This window comes from Neodiprion fabricii, chromosome 4, assembly GCF_021155785.1.
Source record: "Neodiprion fabricii isolate iyNeoFabr1 chromosome 4, iyNeoFabr1.1, whole genome shotgun sequence".
Classification (NCBI taxonomy): Eukaryota; Metazoa; Arthropoda; class Insecta; order Hymenoptera; family Diprionidae; genus Neodiprion; species Neodiprion fabricii.
Window position 1 is genome coordinate 9,038,967 of NC_060242.1, and position 20,999 is coordinate 9,059,965.

The following is a 20,999-nucleotide window of genomic DNA, read 5'->3' on the forward strand; positions in this document are numbered from 1 at the left end:
CTCCCACCCTCATGGCTTCAGTCTTTACTTTAGATGTTTGCTTTGACCAGCAAGTCAGTCGCCGTCCAATAGTCAAATCATCGAGTTTTCATAGGCCGAGGTGCACTTTCACCCACGGTATTGAAGAGGCGATTCCTTGAGTGCAATTTGTGCTCGTACAACACTAGTGACTAAGTCACTTCGCTTAGTTTTAAGCTCACAAATTACAATTATGCATTAACATATTGCTATATTAGTAGATCTACTTATATTTACCATGTAGCAAAGTCGAAGATCATGAGATTCAGAAAAGGGGGAAGTAGAAAGAAAAAAGTGGAATGAAGATGGAAAGGTAAAAAGATAGAGGAGGTGAAAGTTTTCTACCTGGGGTACACGGTAAAGTGAAATGGGGGGCAGGAAGCGCACGTGAAAGAGAGGGTGAGGAAAGCAGAGGTAGTAATGAGGCAGGTATGGGGAATAGGGAAAAGAAAGTTTGGGAGGGACTGGGGAAAAAAGGATTTGGCTGTTTGATAGGTTAGCGTGGACGGTTATGGAATACGCAGCGGAGATATGGGGCTGGAGGGAGTGGACGAAGATCGAGGTGGAAGAAGCCGTGAAAATGAAGACCAGCTGTTTATCCTTGGTATCGCAATTGGTGCATATGAAATCACGTGGTGGTTTGATACACGCTAATCTCGATTTTTTTTAACCTTTTTCGGCACGTCGAAGCTTCATTTGCGAAGTACTTGTTAGTGACAGACCTCACAGCCGGGTACTACAAGTACCCAAATTTTTTTTTCGTACTAGCTATAGGTCTCACAGTCGCTCTTCTCGATAGATTCGAAACAATAATAGTGGGTTCGTGGTCGATTTAACGATTAATAATATGGCCACCAGATATAAAACTGTACTTCAGGGTTTATTGGACAGGCTTTACATTCATTCAATCAGTAATTATTCAACGCATGTGTCAGCTTGGGAGACTTTCTAACGGTTATCCGTTCATCACGAGTCTCGTCGCGAGCAGAACCGGAGTAGGCCCCAGGACGACGAGTACAGGTACCATCTTACCCGAAATCATGGGTCAGTACCTGTACTACTTTAACCGGGGGTTGCAGGCCGCGCCGGTTTTCCGACACGGAAACTACCCCGGCAAGGCCAACCCATGCGGCTACACCAGTTTTGTGTGATTTGTTATTTATTTTCAGGTGTTCGTGATCCGCGGACTGTAATAACCACCTTGATGTCCCAACGTGTCAACCATCCCCGGTCTAAACCTCAATCATGAGACCCCAGGAAGACCAGTTCGCGGCACCGGCTGATCTCGGTGTTACCGTCGATTCACGCGCTGTAATAAACCATGATGGTTTCCCAGCGTATTAACCACCCCGGATCAAAACCTCAACCATGAGGCCCCGGGAGGGCAGCGCGAGAATCACCAACCGGCTCACCCAGTTCTGCTCTCGCATCTAATTACTCGATCACAAGTACATTACAAACACGGTCCCAATGTCTTTTAATAATAAAATCAATCATTATGAGCCTCGATTCGTCGAGTTGATAGTCCCATGTTCAGACAGTTCACTGTATCACTCTCGCATACATAACGAGCTACTTTCAACAAGACTCGCGTCTTATCCCTCCCGAGCTCCGATGATTACTGATCTGGTTTTGGATTCTTCTCCATATTCTCGTCTCGCTTGCTCTCGCGGGGATTTTGAGAACTTTGGACTGTATTGTCTCGTTGACCACTCGTCGTGGTGTGCGCGAGATTAGCTTAAATTCGTTCCCATACATCGTGGTATTATAATACATTCTGTCCCTTCACTAATCTCTCGCTGATCTATAGCGGTCGTTCACCTCCTCGCCTTACTATAGTTCTCTTAATGATATTGAAATTTATATAACCTGCCACCCATCTGATTTAGGAGAAGGTTTAGCCAAGATCGCACACGACGTTGGCGTTATAGCCGATTATGCAGCTGAAAATTGCCTTAAGCTCAACCTTAAGGGTTAAGTGGGTTTCAAAATTTCAAAAAATCGAATTTTTTTTTTGCTTATCTTATAATTGAATATGTTGAGAATATTCCTTTAAAATTTTAAAACGATCCGAGTCATATTCTAAGAGATATAGCCTTTGGATGTTTCACCCATCAGGCTATAACCGAGCGTGACGCAGGTATATGGAGGCAGATATATCGAGGGAGCTGCTTAGCTATTGTTCGTTTATTTTTGTGATGCGAATACTAGGCTTAGGACTTGCCGGATGTAAAAAATTCTGTGGTTTGATGGATATAAGTTCCTCATTCTTGAATGCATCAACGTACAATTTTTATGTTGATAAAATACATGAGTGCGTCATAACTGTTGCCGAATCAATTTTGTTGTCTGCTGCAAATCAAGAAAAAAAATTAACGTGTGATGAAAATAATGTTAAAGATACGACAGATGTTACCGTGTCAGGTGATGGCACGTGGAAAAAACATGGGTTTGCATCATTATACGGTGTAAGTACGATTATTTACATGTTTTTTGAATGTAAATCTTCAATCGCGTTTTTCTCGAAACTACATTTTTGAAATCGGTAGTCACGATTTCTCGAAAACTTATGAACCGATCTCTTTCAAATTTTGCACACTTCTTCAAAATAACATTATCTCGTACTTGAACGAAGGAATTTTTTTTTTTTCTATTCCAAGTAATTTTTCAAGGCCATGAAGGGTGCAAATTTTACTCAAAATAAGGGTTTTTTGTTTTCAACGCCGCCAAAAATTTAATTTTTGTTTTTTTTTTTTTTTCCTTCGTCCAAGTACGAGTTTTAAACATCTACTAACAGAAAATTTTTGGTTTTTGCATTTCAGATGAATCTGTCATGAGTTATCCTGACTACGCCGAGAGAACTTTTTTTTGAGGGGTCACAGCAGACGACGTGTCCACGCCTTAATTTTCAATATTTTTGAATAAAAATCACAAACTACTTATAAAATATGTATCTTTTATGTATTAAATTGATGGAATGAAATATTCTGTTGATTAAGTAAAAAAAAATTCATAAAAATGTACCTATTTTGAGCTTTTGAAACCCACCTAACCCCTTAATGTACATCTAGCTATGCCTGTGTACGATGACGCTGGGGAAGTTCATTTGTACGAGCCGTTGAAACGAAGATTCTGCTCAATCTTTCAATTATCTCTGTGATGCAATCGCATCAAATTGTCGAAAATTTGGTTTAAATATAATTAGTAGTTAAAACATCTTAATATTCTGCAAACAATCGCGCATGTTAAATATTAATGTTTTTTTCTGCTAAAAATTGGTGATAATATATGCATACGGATAACAATATCGTTATTAAATTTATTGACCTTGTGAATCATCTTTCGTCAGTACCTACAACATTCAAATCCGATCCTCCCGTGAAGGTGCGCCAAAGCTGCTCGTTATATTTGTCAACTTGGCGCGAGTAGGGATGATTTTCACGCCCTCTATCAGAGAGCCAAACATTCAACGGAACGGTGTTAATTGCCGGTCTTCCAGTCTCACGACAACCACCAAACGGATCGGACGCGGTAGACAAAATCATTCCAATCCGCAATCCATAATCAGCGTGTCTGATTCCCGTACGATGGTGATAAATACCGAACGATTAATTGTTTCGCTCTCAAATTACCAAAAGTTCTCCATGCAGCGTAACAATTTTAGTAAAACCATCTCTATCTCTCTTCAATCGACAATATGGTATACGATCGTAGCTCTGTATTTAATTGCAAGAAGTTGTAGCGGATTACAATCCTAATCGCATCGAAAGCTACCTTCAGCCAAAAAGTGAACATTTCTATGCTCGTAACATCAATCCAACTGTCGAGTACTTTGAAACGATGGTGCTGTTCTAGTTAAAATTAAAAAATCAAGCACAAGTACAATAAGTACAATCTCGAGTTTATGTCCCAGAAAATGAAAAAAGCTCACTTTGAATTGCACAAGTCTTTTACAGAAAGATCTTCTACCGCAGAGATATGACGAGTTACGAATTCAATTTCCCCTCGTCACCACTAATTTCTCGTCACCATCGAATGCCGATCGAACAATTTCGTTTTACAATTCCGGTACGCATAACTTCCAGCGAAAATGCAACACGAAAGCTCAATTCTCCTCGAGCACCGTACGTCGGTCACCTCTCTGCTTTACCGACACGAGTAACTCACTCCGAAAGCTCGTGACAACGACCATCGGAAGAGCAGCTTTGCCGCGCAGCGCCAACGGAGCTTGCAGAAATCTTCAGAGCGGCGACTCGGCGTCGCTCCGAATTGGCGAAGGCTGCCGCGAGATGGTCGACGAGGGGCGGGAGAGCTTTCCTCCTCCTCGTCGTCGTCGTCGTCGGTACGCGTCGCGGCGCTGCCGTCGCTCCGGGCGCATTGGAGAGGGGGCGGGCGGACCACGAAAATGCCGATGCGCCGGTGTCCGGATCCTGGGGCTGTCTCGCGCCGCGGGGGCGATGAGTGTTATTCTCGGCGCCCTGAGACTTACCTGCTGGCTATCCTGCCTCGTTCTCCTCATCGTTCCGACCTCACCCCAACCTGGGGATGATGACCTTCGGCATTCAACGGACGATGCGGTCTACGACGAGGAGCCACCCCTCTCACCGGAGGACAGCGACGAGGATTTCATCGACGCAAACACAACAGGTAAGAAACCGATCCTCTTATCGTTCTCTGTTTGTCTCGTGTGCACGGTATTTCTCGGAGCTTCTCGGAGCTTCACGGGTGCGGAAATTTTCCAAACGTTCCTGTTATCCTCCCGAGCTTTTTTACCCTTCGCCTGAAAACAGACCCAGATCAACAGAACTCTTGACCGTGCATAGATTCCCCGAATAATACTGCCTGACCCAATCAACCACCCCTAAAAGCTCCGAAAAGCACGATCTCGGTTCTTCCTACTGAGGAAATCTGTTCTGAAAATTCTAATCTCTCAATTTCCTTTGACTAGAAACTTTCTCTATCTCCTTTTAAAAATTTTTCGTCAGCAAGCTGCTAAAAAGTGAGTGAAGATTAAACGAATCCTCGGACATCTGACAAATTTGCATCGAACCTGCAGCCAAGCAGCTACTGAAAAATCCTTCTAATAAATCAAATATAAAAACCAACGCACACTGTTGCGGACCCGATCCGATCCGATCCGATCCGCTCCGATCGGAACGGGTCAGACCGGATTCGCACTTTCAGTGTAACGCAGTACTAATTATAAGACCGTTGGGCGCAAAACGATATAGTTCATTCCGCTATAATTCTCACTTGTATGAGACCAAAGATTTCTTACGATTAGTATTCCTTCAAGTCTTATCGCATTGAGCAATACCGAGTGAGCAATCAACTTATATTGGCGTCAGATAGGATGGGCTTGGTCGCCGTACGAATTGCGGTATTTGAAAACTTGAAACCATTCGCCAACATGACAAACCGAATTTTTTTCTGCCAGTATACAAAGTACAAATAACTAAGGCAAACATGTTTGTTCGGGTTGACCAAAATAAATATGGCACCATAGATTGTTTAGTACAAATATTAATTTAGTGCCGTTTGAGTGGTAGCCGCATTTTGAAATTCAAGCATAAACATTTATACATCTGTTAGCTATTCATCAGCTGTAGAGAAGCTTGGATTTATATCGTTTTTATGTTACCACAGAGGGCGATAAGCGACGAAAAAGGATATAAAGTAACGCCTCGCCCATTGACTTGTCATTTCGTTTAGTATCGCGGTGAAGATAGGTAGAAATGACGGACATAGTTATTATCTGGGTCATAGCGGTGTTTGCAGCCTTCTCTACAGCAAATTCAAATAATCCGCAAAGCTTCCACCATCCGTCACGTTCAAAGAAAGAAAGGTAAGTTGCATCCTGATAAATTAGCGGCAGAGCACCCATCAAATACTGAGAACTAATTTCCCGCGGTCACAACACTATTGAAACATAATTACTCGGCAAAACATATTTTATATCTACGTAGATTTTAAATGTTGGATATGAATTTTATTAGATTTTGCTATATGCATTGGAATAGTGAAAATCGTTCATAAATAATTATGTATAGTTATGTTATGTGCGAATTTTGTTAAAATACGTAGCTGTCAACGGTTTGAAGAAACTTTAAAAATAAAAACAGTTATTACCGTGAGGAAGCGAGCCCTTCCCTTGCGAATCACTGTACTCGTATCCTACCGGTTGAAGTACGGCATTCCTTAAGCAGGACTTTGAATAAAATCGAATGGATACTGTTTGGTCCGAAGTGTGATTTTGTAAGATCTACGTAAAACGAATGAGATCTACTTAGATCTAATCAGCACAAAGTTGTAATGCAATACGAACTGATTTTGAAAATTAGCAAATGGATATATCTTTCTCAAAACGCGAGTTAGTCTCCCTACCCAATGCTTGACTTTGCCGTAGAAAAATACAGTGGAAATTTCACGGTGATCCTTTTGCAACTTTTATCTATATGAACTTTTTTCGAATAAAAATGTAAAGGAAGCTCGGAAAGCCTGCTGCGAACGGTATCTCATCTCTTCCACTTCCGGTTGAGAACAGCAAACAATACGGACGTCGCGTTCAATTGCCATGACTGATGAGTAATGTACTGACCAATATGAAATGTATGGAAATTTCAAACTCTGCACGATGCGTCATGGCATCGTAGCTATTCACGTATTCCACGTCATTGCCCGTGACAAAATTTTTTCGAGATATACGGAGATCGAGACATAACGAGATCTTGGACATAACAAAATATATGTATGGAACTAAGGGGATTGGATGTCCGATGAGCCAGTTATTGACAGGAAGCGCATCCTGCACGGCGTTCACCATCAGGGGTGCTACTTTTTGTCCTTTACATCAATCCAAATTATTGGGTACCAAGGTCAGAATACGAAAACGTGTTGACGATCTAGTCAGAATACAAAATGAGCATAATTATGCTAAAAATATTATGAGAGAGATACTTCCCTCTTACAACCAATATGAAGAAATAGTGCTGCCGACGACAGATACCGAAGGCTCCATACCATAAGAGAAACAAGTAACGTAGGCCACTTATATATATAGAAAAAATTAAAGATAAAGGAAAAAGCAAGTGTAACAGAACGAATATCATAAATTAGAATAACAGTAAGCCAAACCCTACTCGAAAGGCAAGACCCTGTACCTGCAGAGTATTTCAAACCTAGAGATCGAAAATTCAAATAAATCGAGCCATTCAAAGTGATCATTGAACAGGTTCCCTAGCCTGTCCGTAATGACACGGTGCTGTCTTTTACGATGAAACCTATTATTTAAGACGGTCGAACTCTTCTCGACTATCTTTACTCATTTTATATAGATGAATATTTGGCAGGATGAATTTCAGAAAGTGTTTTTTGAGGGAGCGATCACTTCTGTGCGTCAGCAGCCCTTCATCGATCATCTGCTTCCATACTCTACATCCACGTGCGTCACTGATACGGCTGTTTTTGATTAGGTAATTTACCATCTCTTGCTGTTCCCAGTTAGCAAAATATCTGCCTATAGGACGATTGGGACCCACCTCTGACACATCAGAATCATGAATATTTTCGATGTCTCTTCCACTTTCAGGATTCACCTCATTTGAAGCCTCGTAGTAACTTATCTCTTCGAATCTCGCCGGTGATGGAACATCAGTAACCAGTTCGCCCCCTAACGTTACTTGATTTTCAACATTACTATCTGCCCGCAGACAATTGTTTTGTGAATGAGATTCGTCAGGATAATACATTGAGTCTGGTATGGAGCCTTCGGTATCTGTCGTCGGCAGCACTATTTCTTCATATTGGTTGTAAGAGGGAAGTATCTCTCTCATAATATTTTTAGCATAATTATGCTCATTTTGTATTCTGACTAGATCGTCAACACGTTTTCGTATTCTGACCTTGGTACCCAATAATTTGGATTGATGTAAAGGACAAAAAGTAGCACCCCTGATGGTGAACGCCGTGCAGGATGCGCTTCCTGTCAATAACTGGCTCATCGGACATCCAATCCCCTTAGTTCCATACATATATTTTGTTATGTCCAAGATCTCGTTATGTCTCGATCTCCGTACATCTCGAAAAAATTTTGTCACGGGCAATGACGTGGAATACGTGAATAGCTACGATGCCATGACGCATCGTGCAGAGTTTGAAATTTCCATACATTTCATATTGGTCAGTACATTACTCATCAGTCATGGCAATTGAACGCGACGTCCGTATTGTTTGCTGTTCTCAACCGGAAGTGGAAGAGATGAGATACCGTTCGCAGCAGGCTTTCCGAGCTTCCTTTACATTTTTATTCGAAAAAAGTTCATATAGATAAAAGTTGCAAAAGGATCACCGTGAAATTTCCACTGTATTTTTCTACGGCAAAGTCAAGCATTGGGTAGGGCAGCTTCGTGATTAATTGTAAGAGATGAAATGTACTTAAAAAATTAAGAATCGGTAGGTACTTGCAGTAAACACCGAGAACTTACTTCTCATCTTAACAACTTAGCTAAAACATATTTTCAATAATTTCTTTCGTACATTTGATTCCGCAGTATGAAAGGATTTCATGACCTTTCCCGGCGTGTGACGTATCCAGAGAAAAAATGGCGTGGCGGTGAGGAAACATTTATTCATAACGGCTACAGAGGCGATCCGGAGACGAGAAGTTTCACGAAACGTTCGGAAGTCGTAAATTGCCCTGAGGACTATACGAGAGACAGCATCTACAACAATTGTATACGATCCTGTTCACAATATAACTGTATTAACGGAAAGTGCGATGGTCGCACCGAATGCAAGTGTAACGACGGATACGTCAAGTCCCAAACCAATAGCTTCATCTGCCATCCAAAGTGCAGACCCTGCCTGCCTGGGGAATGCAACAAGTCGCAACTCTGTACCTGTGACACAGGTTACAGGTTGAGTTCGAACCAACAAACTTGCGAACCGATATGTAATGATCCACACTGCGATCGAAAACTTTGCGTCAGTCCGAATCGCTGCTACAGGAGTTCGACCTACCACAAATTTCAATACGGTCAGTATTGCAGTAGGGAGTGTGGGTTTGGCGAATGCGTTGGTCGTAATACCTGCGAATGCTTCAACGGCTACAATAAGACGAAAGATGGTCGGTGTTCCGATCCGATTTGTAACGAGGGGTGTGGACATGGTAAATGCGTTGGTCCTAATACCTGCGAATGCTTCAAAGGCTACAATAAGACGAAAGATGGTCGGTGTTCCGATCCGATTTGTAACGAGGGGTGTGGACATGGCAAATGCGTTGGTCCTAATACCTGCGAATGCTTCAGCGGCTACAGTAAGACGAAAGATGGTCAATGCACTTATCCAATCTGCAAAGAAGAGTGCAAACATTCATCATGTACCAGTCCAGATATCTGTACTTGTCAGCCGGGGTACCAAAAACCCTTTGAGAATTCGACAACGTGCGTTCCTCGCTGTACAAGATGTGACAACGGTATCTGCGTTGGCCCTGAGATTTGCCGTTGCCATAGTGGATTTGTAAATCCCAAAAGTAATAAAGGAATCTGCGCACATAACTGCTCTCGTGGCTGGACAGGAGAATCGTGCGAGGAGCCAATCATGTGCGTTATAGCGCTATACACTCCTCACGACTCCGAAAACTCGATAAGGTGGGTACAATAACAACAATAACAATAACGATAACAATAATAATAATAATAATAATTCAGATAACTTTCGAAAGGCAGAAGCCGATGCAATCGATCAAAGCACAAAGTACGGCGTTAAATTTGTGCGTAACCTGATTCTGAAAGAAAAAACGGATCCCAAGATATTCACAATCAGACATATCATAAGACCACAATTCCTCCGCGAGGCATCAAAATATAATAAAGATTCGTCACGTTTTTGGATCATTTTCAGAGAAATTTCGGAATCCAATGGCACCGACGATGAAACGACGAATTTTCAAGTTGACACAGAGCTTCCACGGTGTCACGAGAAATGCTTCAACGAACTCACGATCAGAAGCATCGCTAACTTCACCCGATCTACCGCAAACATGACTTACTATTTTGTTTCGATTGGTGAGTGAAAACGATTCGTTTGAATATTTGAATGCGAGAATCCATAAATTCGGGTCGTACATTTCCTGCTTGTCTTGTTATATTCTGAAACAATACCAAGTCTAAATTTACAGATCGCTATTGTGAATCACTGATTTTCTACTAATTTCAGCTTCTACGTGCAATGAAATGAAACCTAGCGATACCGATTGGTCACAAAAATCAACAACCATAACAGTATTGATATTCATACCAATTATATTGTTCGCAACGATCTTCGGCTTTGTTACTTTCGTACGCAGGAGGCGAAGAAACAGAGGATTCAATGAAGGTAAGTCCCAAAGCTTGCACATCAAATTTACTAATTTTCTTAGACGGTTCTAATTTTCGTGAGAACTATTGTTTTGTTCAATCCGTACCTGCTTACTCACTGAATTAATGTACATCTAGCTATGCCTGTGTACGATGACGCTGGGGAAGTTCATTTGTACGAGCCGTTGAAACGAAGATTCTGCTCAATCTTTCAATGATCTCTGTGATGCAATCGCATCAAATTGTCGAAAATTTGGTTTAAATATAATTAGTAGTTAAAACATCTTAATATTCTGCAAACAATCGCGCATGTTAAATATTAATGTTTTTTTCTGCTAAAAATTGGTGATAATATATGCATACGGATAACAATATCGTTAATAAATTTATTGACCTTGTGAATCATCTTTCGTCAGTACCTACAACATTCAAATCCGATCCTCCCGTGAAGGTGCGCCAAAGCTGCTCGTTGTATTTGTCAACTTGGCGCGAGTAGGGATGATTTTCACGCCCTCTATCAGAGAGCCAAACATTCAACGGAACGGTGTTAATTGCCGGTCTTCCAGTCTCACGACAACCACCAAACGGATCGGACGCGGTAGACAAAATCATTCCAATCCGTAATCCATAATCAGCGTGTCCGATTCCCGTACGATGGTGATAAATACCGAACAATTAATTGTTTCGCTCTCAAATCACCAAAAGTTCTCCATGCAGCGTAACAATTTTAGTAAAACCATCTCTATCTCTCTTCAATCGACAATATGGTATACGATCGTAGCTCTGTATTTAATTGCAAGAAGTTGTAGCGGATTACAATCCTAATCGCATCGAAAGCTACCTTCAGCCAAAAAGTGAACATTTCTATGCTCGCAACATCAATCCAACTGTCGAGTACTTTGAAACGATGGTGCTGTTCTAGTTAAAATTAAAAAATCAAGCACAAGTACAATAAGTACAATCTCGAGTTTATGTCCCAGAAAATGAAAAAAGGTCACTTTGAATTCCATAAGCCTTTCAAAGAAAGATCTTCTACCGCAGAGATATGACGAGTTACGAATTCAATTTCCCCTCGTCGCCACTAATTTCTCGTTACCATCGAATGCCGATCGAACAATTTCGTTTTACAATTCCGGTACGCATAACTTCCAGCGAAAATGCAACACGAAAGCTCAATTCTCCTCGAGCACCGTACGTCGGTCACCTCTCCGCTTTACCGACACGAGTACCTCACTCCGAAAGCTCGTGACAACGACCATCGGAAGAGCAGCTTTGCCGCGCAGCGCCAACGGAGCTTGCAGAAATCTTCAGAGCGGCGACTCGGCGTCGCTCCGAATTGGCGAAGGCTGCCGCGAGATGGTCGACCAGGAGCGGGAGAGCTTTCCTCCTCCTCCTCGTCGTCGTCGTCGGTACGCGTCGCGGCGCTGCCGTCGCTCCGGGCGCATTGGAGAGGGGGCGGGCGGACCACGAAGATGCCGATGCGCCGGTGTCCGGATCCTGGGGCTGTCTCGCGCCGCGGGGGCGATGAGTGTTATTCTCGGCGCCCTGAGACTTACCTGCTGGCTATCCTGCCTCGTTCTCCTCATCGTTCCGACCTCACCCCAACCTGGGGATGATGACCTTCGGCATTCAACGGACGATGCGGTCTACGACGAGGAGCCACCCCTCTCGCCGGAGGACAGCGACGAGGATTTCATCGACGCAAACACAACAGGTAAGAAACCGATCCTCTTGTCGTTCCCTGTTTGTCTCGTGTGCACGGTGCTTCTCGGAGCTTCTCGGAGCTTCACGGGTGCGGAAATTTTCCAAACGTTCCTGTTATCCTCCCGAGCTTTTTTACCCTTCGCCTGAAAACAGACCCCGATCAACAGAACTCTTGACCGTGCATAGATTCCCCGAATAATACTGCCTGACCCAATCAACCACCCCTAAAAGCTCCGAAAAGCACGATCTCGGTTCTTCCTACTGAGGAAATCTGTTCTGAAAATTCTAATCTCTCAATTTCCTTTGACTAGAAACTTTCTCTATCTCCTTTTAAAAATTTTTCGTCAGCAAGCTGCTAAAAAGTGAGTGAAGATTAAACGAATCCTCGGACATCTGACAAATTTGCATCGAACCTGCAGCCAAGCAGCTACTGAAAAATCCTTCTAATAAATCAAATATAAAAACCAACGCACACTGTTGCGGACCCGATCCGATCCGATCCGATCCGCTCCGATCGGAACGGGTCAGACCGGATTCGCACTTTCAGTGTAACGCAGTACTAATTGTAAGACCGTTGGGCGCAAAACGATATAGTTCATTCCGCTATAATTCTCACTTGTATGAGACCAAAGATTTCTTACGATTAGTATTCCTTCAAGTCTTATCGCATTGAGCAATACCGAGTGAGTAATCAACTTATATTGGCGTCAGATAGGATGGGCTTGGTCGCCGTACGAATTGCGGTATTTGAAAACTTGAAACCATTCGCCAACATGACAAACCGAATTTTTTTCTGCCAGTATACAAAGTACAAATAACTAAGGCAAACATGTTTGTTCGGGTTGACCAAAATAAATATGGCACCATAGATTGTTTAGTACAAATATTAATTTAGTGCCGTTTGAGTGGTAGCCGCATTTTGAAATTCAAGCATAAACATTTATACATCTGTTAGCTATTCATCAGCTGTAGAGAAGCTTGGATTTATATCGTTTTTATGTTACCACAGAGGGCGATAAGCGACGAAAAAGGATATAAAGTAACGCCTCGCCCATTGACTTGTCATTTCGTTTAGTATCGCGGTGAAGATAGGTAGAAATGACGGACATAGTTATTATCTGGGTCATAGCGGTGTTTGCAGCCTTCTCTACAGCAAATTCAAATAATCCGCAAAGCTTCCACCCTCCGTCACGTTCAAAGAAAGAAAGGTAAGTTGCATCCTGATAAATTAGCGGCAGAGCACCCATCAAATACTGAGAACTAATTTCCCGCGGTCACAACACTATTGAAACATAATTACTCGGCAAAACATATTTTATATCTACGTAGATTTTAAATGTTGGATATGAATTTTATTAGATTTTGCTATATGCATTGGAATAGTGAAAATCGTTCATAAATAATTATGTATAGTTATGTTATGTGCGAATTTTGTTAAAATACGTAGCTGTCAACGGTTTGAAGAAACTTTAAAAATAAAAACAGTTATTACCGTGAGGAAGCGAGCCCTTCCCTTGCGAATCACTGTACTCGTATCCTACCGGTTGAAGTACGGCATTCCTTAAGCAGGACTTTGAATAAAATCGAATGGATACTGTTTGGTCCGAAGTGTGATTTTGTAAGATCTACGTAAAACGAATGAGATCTACTTAGATCTAATCAGCACAAAGTTCTAATGCAATACGAACTGATTTTAAAAACTAGCAAATGGATATATCTTTCTCAAAACGCGAGTTAGTCTCCGTATATCTCGAAAAAATTTTGTCACAGGCAATGACGTGGAATACGTGAATAGCTACGATGCCATGACGCATCGTGCAGAGTTTGAAATTTCCGTACATTTCATATTGGTCAGTACATTACTCATCAGTCATGGCAATTGAACGCGACGTCCGTATTGTTTGCTGTTCTCAACCGGAAGTGGAAGAGATGAGATACCGTTCGCAGCAGGCTTTCCGAGCTTCCTTTACATTTTTATTCGAAAAAAGTTCATGTAGCTAATAGTTGCAAAAGGATCACCGTGAAATTTCCACTGTATTTTTCTACGGCAAAGTCAAGCATTGGGTAGGGCAGCTTCGTGATTAATTGTAAGAGATGAAATGTACTTAAAAAATTAAGAATCGGTAGGTACTTGCAGTAAACACCGAGAACTTACTTCTCATCTTAACAACTTAGCTAAAACATATTTTCAATAATTTCTTTCGTACATTTGATTCCGCAGTATGAAAGGATTTCATGACCTTTCCCGGCGTGTGACGTATCCAGAGAAAAAATGGCGTGGCGGTGAGGAAACATTTATTCATAACGGCTACAGAGGCGATCCGGAGACGAGAAGTTTCACGAAACGTTCGGAAGTCGTAAGTTGCCCTTCGTACTTTACGAGAGACAGCATCTACAACAATTGTATACGACCCTGTTCAGAAATTACCTGTATTAACGGAAAGTGCGATGGTCGCACCGAATGCAAGTGTAACGACGGATACGTCAAGTCCCAAACCAATAGCTTCATCTGCCATTCAAAGTGCAGACCCTGCCTGCCTGGGGAATGCACCAAGTCGCAACTCTGTACCTGTGACAAAGGTTACAGGTTGAGTTCGAACCAACAAACTTGCGAACCGATATGTAATGATCCACACTGCAATGGAAAACTTTGCGTCAATCCGGATCGCTGCTACAGGAGTTCGACCTACCACAAATTTCAATACGGTCAGTATTGCAGTAGGGAGTGTGGGTTTGGCGAATGCGTTGGTCGTAATACCTGCGAATGCTTCAACGGCTACAATAAGACGAAAGATGGTCGGTGTTCCGATCCGATTTGTAACGAGGGGTGTGGACATGGTAAATGCGTTGGTCCTAATACCTGCGAATGCTTCAAAGGCTACAATAAGACGAAAGATGGTCGGTGTTCCGATCCGATTTGTAACGAGGGGTGTGGACATGGCAAATGCGTTGGTCCTAATACCTGCGAATGCTTCAGCGGCTACAGTAAGACGAAAGATGGTCAATGCACTTATCCAATCTGCAAAGAAGAGTGCAAACATTCATCATGTACCAGTCCAGATATCTGTACTTGTCAGCCGGGGTACCAAAAACCCTTTGAGAATTCGACAACGTGCGTTCCTCGCTGTACAAGATGTGACAACGGTATCTGCGTTGGCCCTGAGATTTGCCGTTGCCATAGTGGATTTGTAAATCCCAAAAGTAATAAAGGAATCTGCGCACATAACTGCTCTCGTGGCTGGACAGGAGAATCGTGCGAGGAGCCAATCATGTGCGTTATAGCGCTATACACTCCTCACGACTCCGAAAACTCGATAAGGTGGGTACAATAACAACAATAACAATAACGATAACAATAATAATAATAATAATAATTCAGATAACTTTCGAAAGGCAGAAGCCGATGCAATCGATCAAAGCACAAAGTACGGCGTTAAATTTGTGCGTAACCTGATTCTGAAAGAAAAAACGGATCCCAAGATATTCACAATCAGACATATCATAAGACCACAATTCCTCCGCGAGGCATCAAAATATAATAAAGATTCGTCACGTTTTTGGATCATTTTCAGAGAAATTTCGGAATCCAATGGCACCGACGATGAAACGACGAATTTTCAAGTTGACACAGAGCTTCCACGGTGTCACGAGAAATGCTTCAACGAACTCACGATCAGAAGCATCGCTAACTTCACCCGATCTACCGCAAACATGACTTACTATTTTGTTTCGATTGGTGAGTGAAAACGATTCGTTTGAATATTTGAATGCGAGAATCCATAAATTCGGGTCGTACATTTCCTGCTTGTCTTGTTATATTCTGAAACAATACCAAGTCTAAATTTACAGATCGCTATTGTGAATCACTGATTTTCTACTAATTTCAGCTTCTACGTGCAATGAAATGAAACCTAGCGATACCGATTGGTCACAAAAATCAACAACCATAACAGTATTGATATTCATACCAATTATATTGTTCGCAACGATCTTCGGCTTTGTTACTTTCGTACGCAGGAGGCGAAGAAACAGAGGATTCAATGAAGGTAAGTCCCAAAGCTTGCACATCAAATTTACTAATTTTCTTAGACGGTTCTAATTTTCGTGAGAACTATTGTTTTGTTCAGTCCGTACCTGCTTACTCACTGAATTAAGGGGTTAGGTGGGTTTCAAAATTTCAAAAAATCGAATTTTTTTTTTTTTGCTTATCTTATAATTGAATATGTTGAGAATATTCCTTTAAAATTTTAAAACGATCCGAGTCATATTCTAAGAGATATAGCCTTTGGATGTTTCACCCATCAGGCTATAACCGAGCGTGACGCAGGTATATGGAGGCAGATATATCGAGGCAGCTGCTTAGCTATTGTTCGTTTATTTTTGTGATGCGAATACTAGGCTTAGGACTTGCCGGATGTAAAAAATTCTGTGGTTTGATGGATATAAGTTCCTCATTCTTGAATGCATCAACGTACAATTTTTATGTTGATAAAATACATGAGTGCGTCATAACTGTTGCCGAATCAATTTTGTTGTCTGCTGCAAATCAAGAAAAAAAATTAACGGGTGATGAAAATAATGTTGAAGATACGACAGATGTTACCGTGTCAGGTGATGGCACGTGGAAAAAACATGGGTTTGCATCATTATGCGGTGTAAGTACGATTATTTACGTGTTATTTGAATGTAAATCTTCAATCGCGTTTTTCTCGAAACTACATTTTTGAAATCGGTAGTCACGATTTCTCGAAAACTTATGAACCGATCTCTTTCAAATTTTGCACACTTCTTCAAAATAACATTATCTCGTACTTGAACGAAGGAATTTTTTTTTTTCTATTCCTAGTAATTTTTCAAGGCCATGAAGGGTGCAAATTTTACTCAAAATAAGGGTTTTTTGTTTTCAACGCCGCCAAAAATGTAATTTTTGTTTTTTTTTTTTCCTTCGTCCAAGTACGAGTTTTAAACATCTACTAACAGAAAATTTTTGGTTTTTGCATTTCAGATGAATCTGTCATGAGTTATCCTGACTACGCCGAGAGAACTTTTTTTTTGAGGGGTCATAGCAGACGACGTGTCCACGCCTTAATTTTCAATATTTTTCAATGAAAATTCCACAAACTACTTATAAAATATGTATCTTTTATGTGTTAAATTGATGGAATGAAATATTCTGTTGATTAAGTAAAAAAAAAATCATAAAAATGTACCTATTTTGAGCTTTTGAAACCCACCTAACCCCTTAATAAGTTCAAGGTTTTTGTAACGGGGAGTAACGCGCATGTGAGCCGCATCGATCTGGAGGATCTGCCCCCTATTTCGGTTAATGGTACAGTGCTTCCTTATGTTCACGAGGTTCGTAACATCGGAGTTATTATATAATCGAATTTGTCTTGGCGTAAGCATATTATGCAAATTTCCAAAGAAGTTAATTTCTCCCTGTATCGGCTCAAACATCATCAAAATGCGCTGTCGCGGGAACTTGGGGCTGAGCTTATCGCCGCACTAATCTTTCCCTTATCCGATTATTGCTGCTTGGTATATAATGACATGACTGGTGAGCTTAACCTTTTTCTCCAGCGATTGCTTAATTGTACAATCAGGTTTATTTTTAACTTGAGGCGTAATGAGCGTTTCACGCCATTTCGAAGGCAACTGGATTGGCTTACGGTTAGAGCTAGGCGTCTCTACTTCTTGGGTATGTTTGTTTTCAACATTATACGTGGTAATGCTCCATCTTATTCAACTTACTTTTTTTTGTCAGGCAAGGCTTAGTAACAGGCCGCCAACGCGGCAGGCGCAGGATTACTTTCACATCTCCTTGCATCGCACCGCAATTTTTCGCAACTCGTTCTACCTAACTGCCGTCTACTTTTGGCACTCCTTGCCCGTTGAGTTAACTTTGTGCTTGGTCATTAGCTCCTTCAGGGTGAAACTTTTTACGCATCTCTTTGATAGCGACACGGGTTCTGCTTGATTGGGTTTTAATATACTGTAACGTTTTAGGACGTTACGAAATAAATATAGGTTCGCGAGCTAATTTAGAGAATCAATTAAAGGCGCAAATAAAATGTTAAGGAAAAGCTTGAATAGCAGAGTACGTGTTTTCGGTTTAAAGTCTGAAACAAGACTGTTTTTACAATGATACTGGTTGATGCAGCAACCTTATTCTTTTTCAAAGACATATGAGGTTTACAAGTTTCTTTTATCTGTGATGACTACTGGATCATTAAAAAGGCGTAAGACGGGTGATTTCACCCTTTATAACACAACACAAGCCCCCCCCCCCTCCACCCCAAGGAAAAGAGTCGTCCCGACCCAGGAAAGATAAAACAATTGTAGATGTGATCTAGCAGTCGGTGCTCGAAGGTGAGTTGAAACTACGGCTCTAAAAATTAAAAAACTCGCTTTTTTACTATCTGGCATTTGCCCACAGTCTCAAGGTAAACCATAAAAAACCTCGAGCAGATAGCCGCGCTGTTCGCGCAACTTTATTATTATTACGTTAGTTTGTAAATTCATAACAGTCAATATTTTAGTTTCGTTATATTCGTATGTTGTACCTATTTACCACGTATACGGTGAATAAAGGGTCACAATGTGGCGGACACCCGCCACCGGCAAGCCGGCAAAAAACCATTGAAATATTTCCGTTTCTCGATGTATATCTTTTTCTATAGTTCTTTACAACTAACCTTCGAATGTCCAGGCCTCGCCTCGCTAGCCGAGGGCTAAGGGTTTGACCGCGCCGGAAATTTCCCTACATGTGGCATTTATGGCGCGACGCGACCCTTGGCCTCGACTCGGGGGCGAGCCTGCACTTTTTCTTCATCTCTACCCAGTCTTCGCCACGCTCTTGGCACATACGTATCTATCAACTCGTTTCGCTTATTTTCCCTGCCTTCCGCATTTTCTACTACGTCATCCGAACTGTGTAACCCGATTTTTCTGGCAATAAACAACTTTTAAACCATATTCTCTGGCGTCATAAAGTAACTAACCTCCCGACAGCACCACGCACAACAACAGATTTACTTTCTTATTTCACATTACAATTAGTTCAACGTTATAGTGATTTAAGTTACGTACGTTCGCTTGGCCGGTGATGGCGCAGCGCAAGTTAGTTAGTCTCGAGCGCTCGAACAGGTAGGACGTGTTAGGTTTTCCTTTACCCGCGCGCGTCCATTATTCTGTTTCGCGTAGTTTTAAGATTTATCCGTTTAAGTTGGTCGGGGGAGACGTGGTTCACCCTCCGGTTGGACCGGAGGTGCCCGTCTCCCGGGCGAGCGTCATCGCGGCGACATACATTGTCGCCCGAGCACTTCAGCGTTGGTTTCCCGAGACATCGGGACCGCTGTTTGCATGGCATTGGGCCACCCTGACGCTCCCCCTTCCCCGCTTCCACGTTAGCGTTGGAAGTTACGGTTCATGGCTTACTCATACGATTACACGGCATTGGGCCACCTTACACGCTTCCACGTTAGCGTTGAAAGTTGCGGATCACGGTTTACTCATGGAGATTTGGATAAGTTGGCTTAAGATTATTGAATGATCATTCAATCTAGTTGACAAAGAACGCACTAGCGACTGTATTAACCTGTATTATGTTAATCTGATTTGCAGTAAATAAACATTTGTCTTGCTTCGGCTTTTCCCTCTGCACCGTGAGGGTTTTTATGCCGAAGCAAGCGTCTTGTCTTCCCGCAAAATCGTGTTATTTATTTATGCACCCCCTCACTCACTCATCCCATCCCGATTGAAGTTAGAGAAGAACTCTGGTCAAACGACCTGAACATATATGAATAAATTCCAAATCTCAATTCTTGGTGTGCAGTGTTGTAATAAAGGTAAGTGTTCCTCTTCATGTCTTCTTTGTGAAATTGGAGATCGATCAGGTATTTCTAGAATGGAGACAAGTCAAGGCCGTCAGGAACCGAAACTTCCGCTAGGTGAAGGCGGTTCTTGAGGAACAGGGAAAACAAGGATGACTGGGTCCGGATCGACTTCCAGTCACAGCGCACCCTATAGTTGGAAGACTAAAATGAGTAGTGGTGGCCATTTCCAAATTCTCTCGACGAATTTGGTATAATCAAGATCAAGACTTGTATTAAACATTAGAGTCAAAATAAGATTGAAGCGATCTTATCTGAAATGTATTCAAGTCTTCAAATAACGGTCAAAATCGGGGATCAGCAGGTTAAACTGGGAAAACTTGTAAAAACTGACAGATGGGTGAAAAAAGTTATGAAAATCAACTGGTCACTTGTCGGCTCTGGAAAACAATCCGGGCCTCATTCAAATTATTCAAAATCAAAGTTGTCCCGCCTCAGAAACTCGATTCTGAAGAGCAAAATTCTAGAAGGTAACAAAACTGTGTGAGTCGAGCCAGCTAGCGACAGAAAATAACAAACTCTTGAAGAAGAAACATCTCATCTTAAAAAAAAGAATCAATTCAATTTGTTTACGCAGGAGTACTCGCCTTAAAATGTGAATGCGAGAACTCATCACTTATGTTACGCCCTACTTTTAAACAGCGGTTCGAAGACCAATGAATGTTAGTAACATGTGGGAAAGTTTTCGGAATAGTAGAGAAAAACAAGGCGGGGTTCCTTTGTGGGAACTGTTTCATATTCCAGTAAGTATTCTTGTAATTACACAAGGAAGAATAACTTTGAAACAACCGGCTATCTTTTCTTCCCTAGTTCAAGTATTGAAGCTTATAAAAGAATAGTAGCAATTCACAATAGTTTTATCAAGAACCAGAGGAAGTGTCGGCGCTGTGAAAATTCAATTGTATCTGTTCGACCTACAGAAGGATGTGTAGAATGTCAGGATCTTAAAATGGCATTAAAACACATCGCCGAAGACATCTTCTTTGTCTAATTTATTATTCATTTATTATAATGTAATAAAGTTATTTGA

The 20,999-nt window shown here is 41.7% G+C and overlaps 2 protein-coding genes across 2 annotated transcripts; both read left to right on the forward strand.

Moving 5' to 3' along the window:
* The first annotated feature begins 8,568 nt into the window (after positions 1–8,568).
* On the forward strand, positions 8,569–10,090 carry LOC124179799 (von Willebrand factor D and EGF domain-containing protein-like). Its single transcript, XM_046564561.1, has 2 exons — positions 8,569–9,665; positions 9,919–10,090. Exons 1-2 carry the CDS (start codon positions 8,569–8,571, stop codon positions 10,088–10,090), a joined length of 1,269 nt encoding a protein of 422 aa, XP_046420517.1.
* Positions 10,091–13,160: 3,070 nt separating this feature from the next.
* LOC124179801 (multiple epidermal growth factor-like domains protein 6) lies at positions 13,161–16,399 on the forward strand. The gene is made up of 5 exons (XM_046564564.1): positions 13,161–13,285; positions 14,299–15,396; positions 15,650–15,813; positions 15,965–16,123; positions 16,383–16,399. Exons 1-5 carry the CDS (start codon positions 13,176–13,178, stop codon positions 16,397–16,399), a joined length of 1,548 nt encoding a protein of 515 aa, XP_046420520.1. The 5' UTR covers positions 13,161–13,175.
* The last annotated feature ends 4,600 nt before the right edge of the window (positions 16,400–20,999 follow it).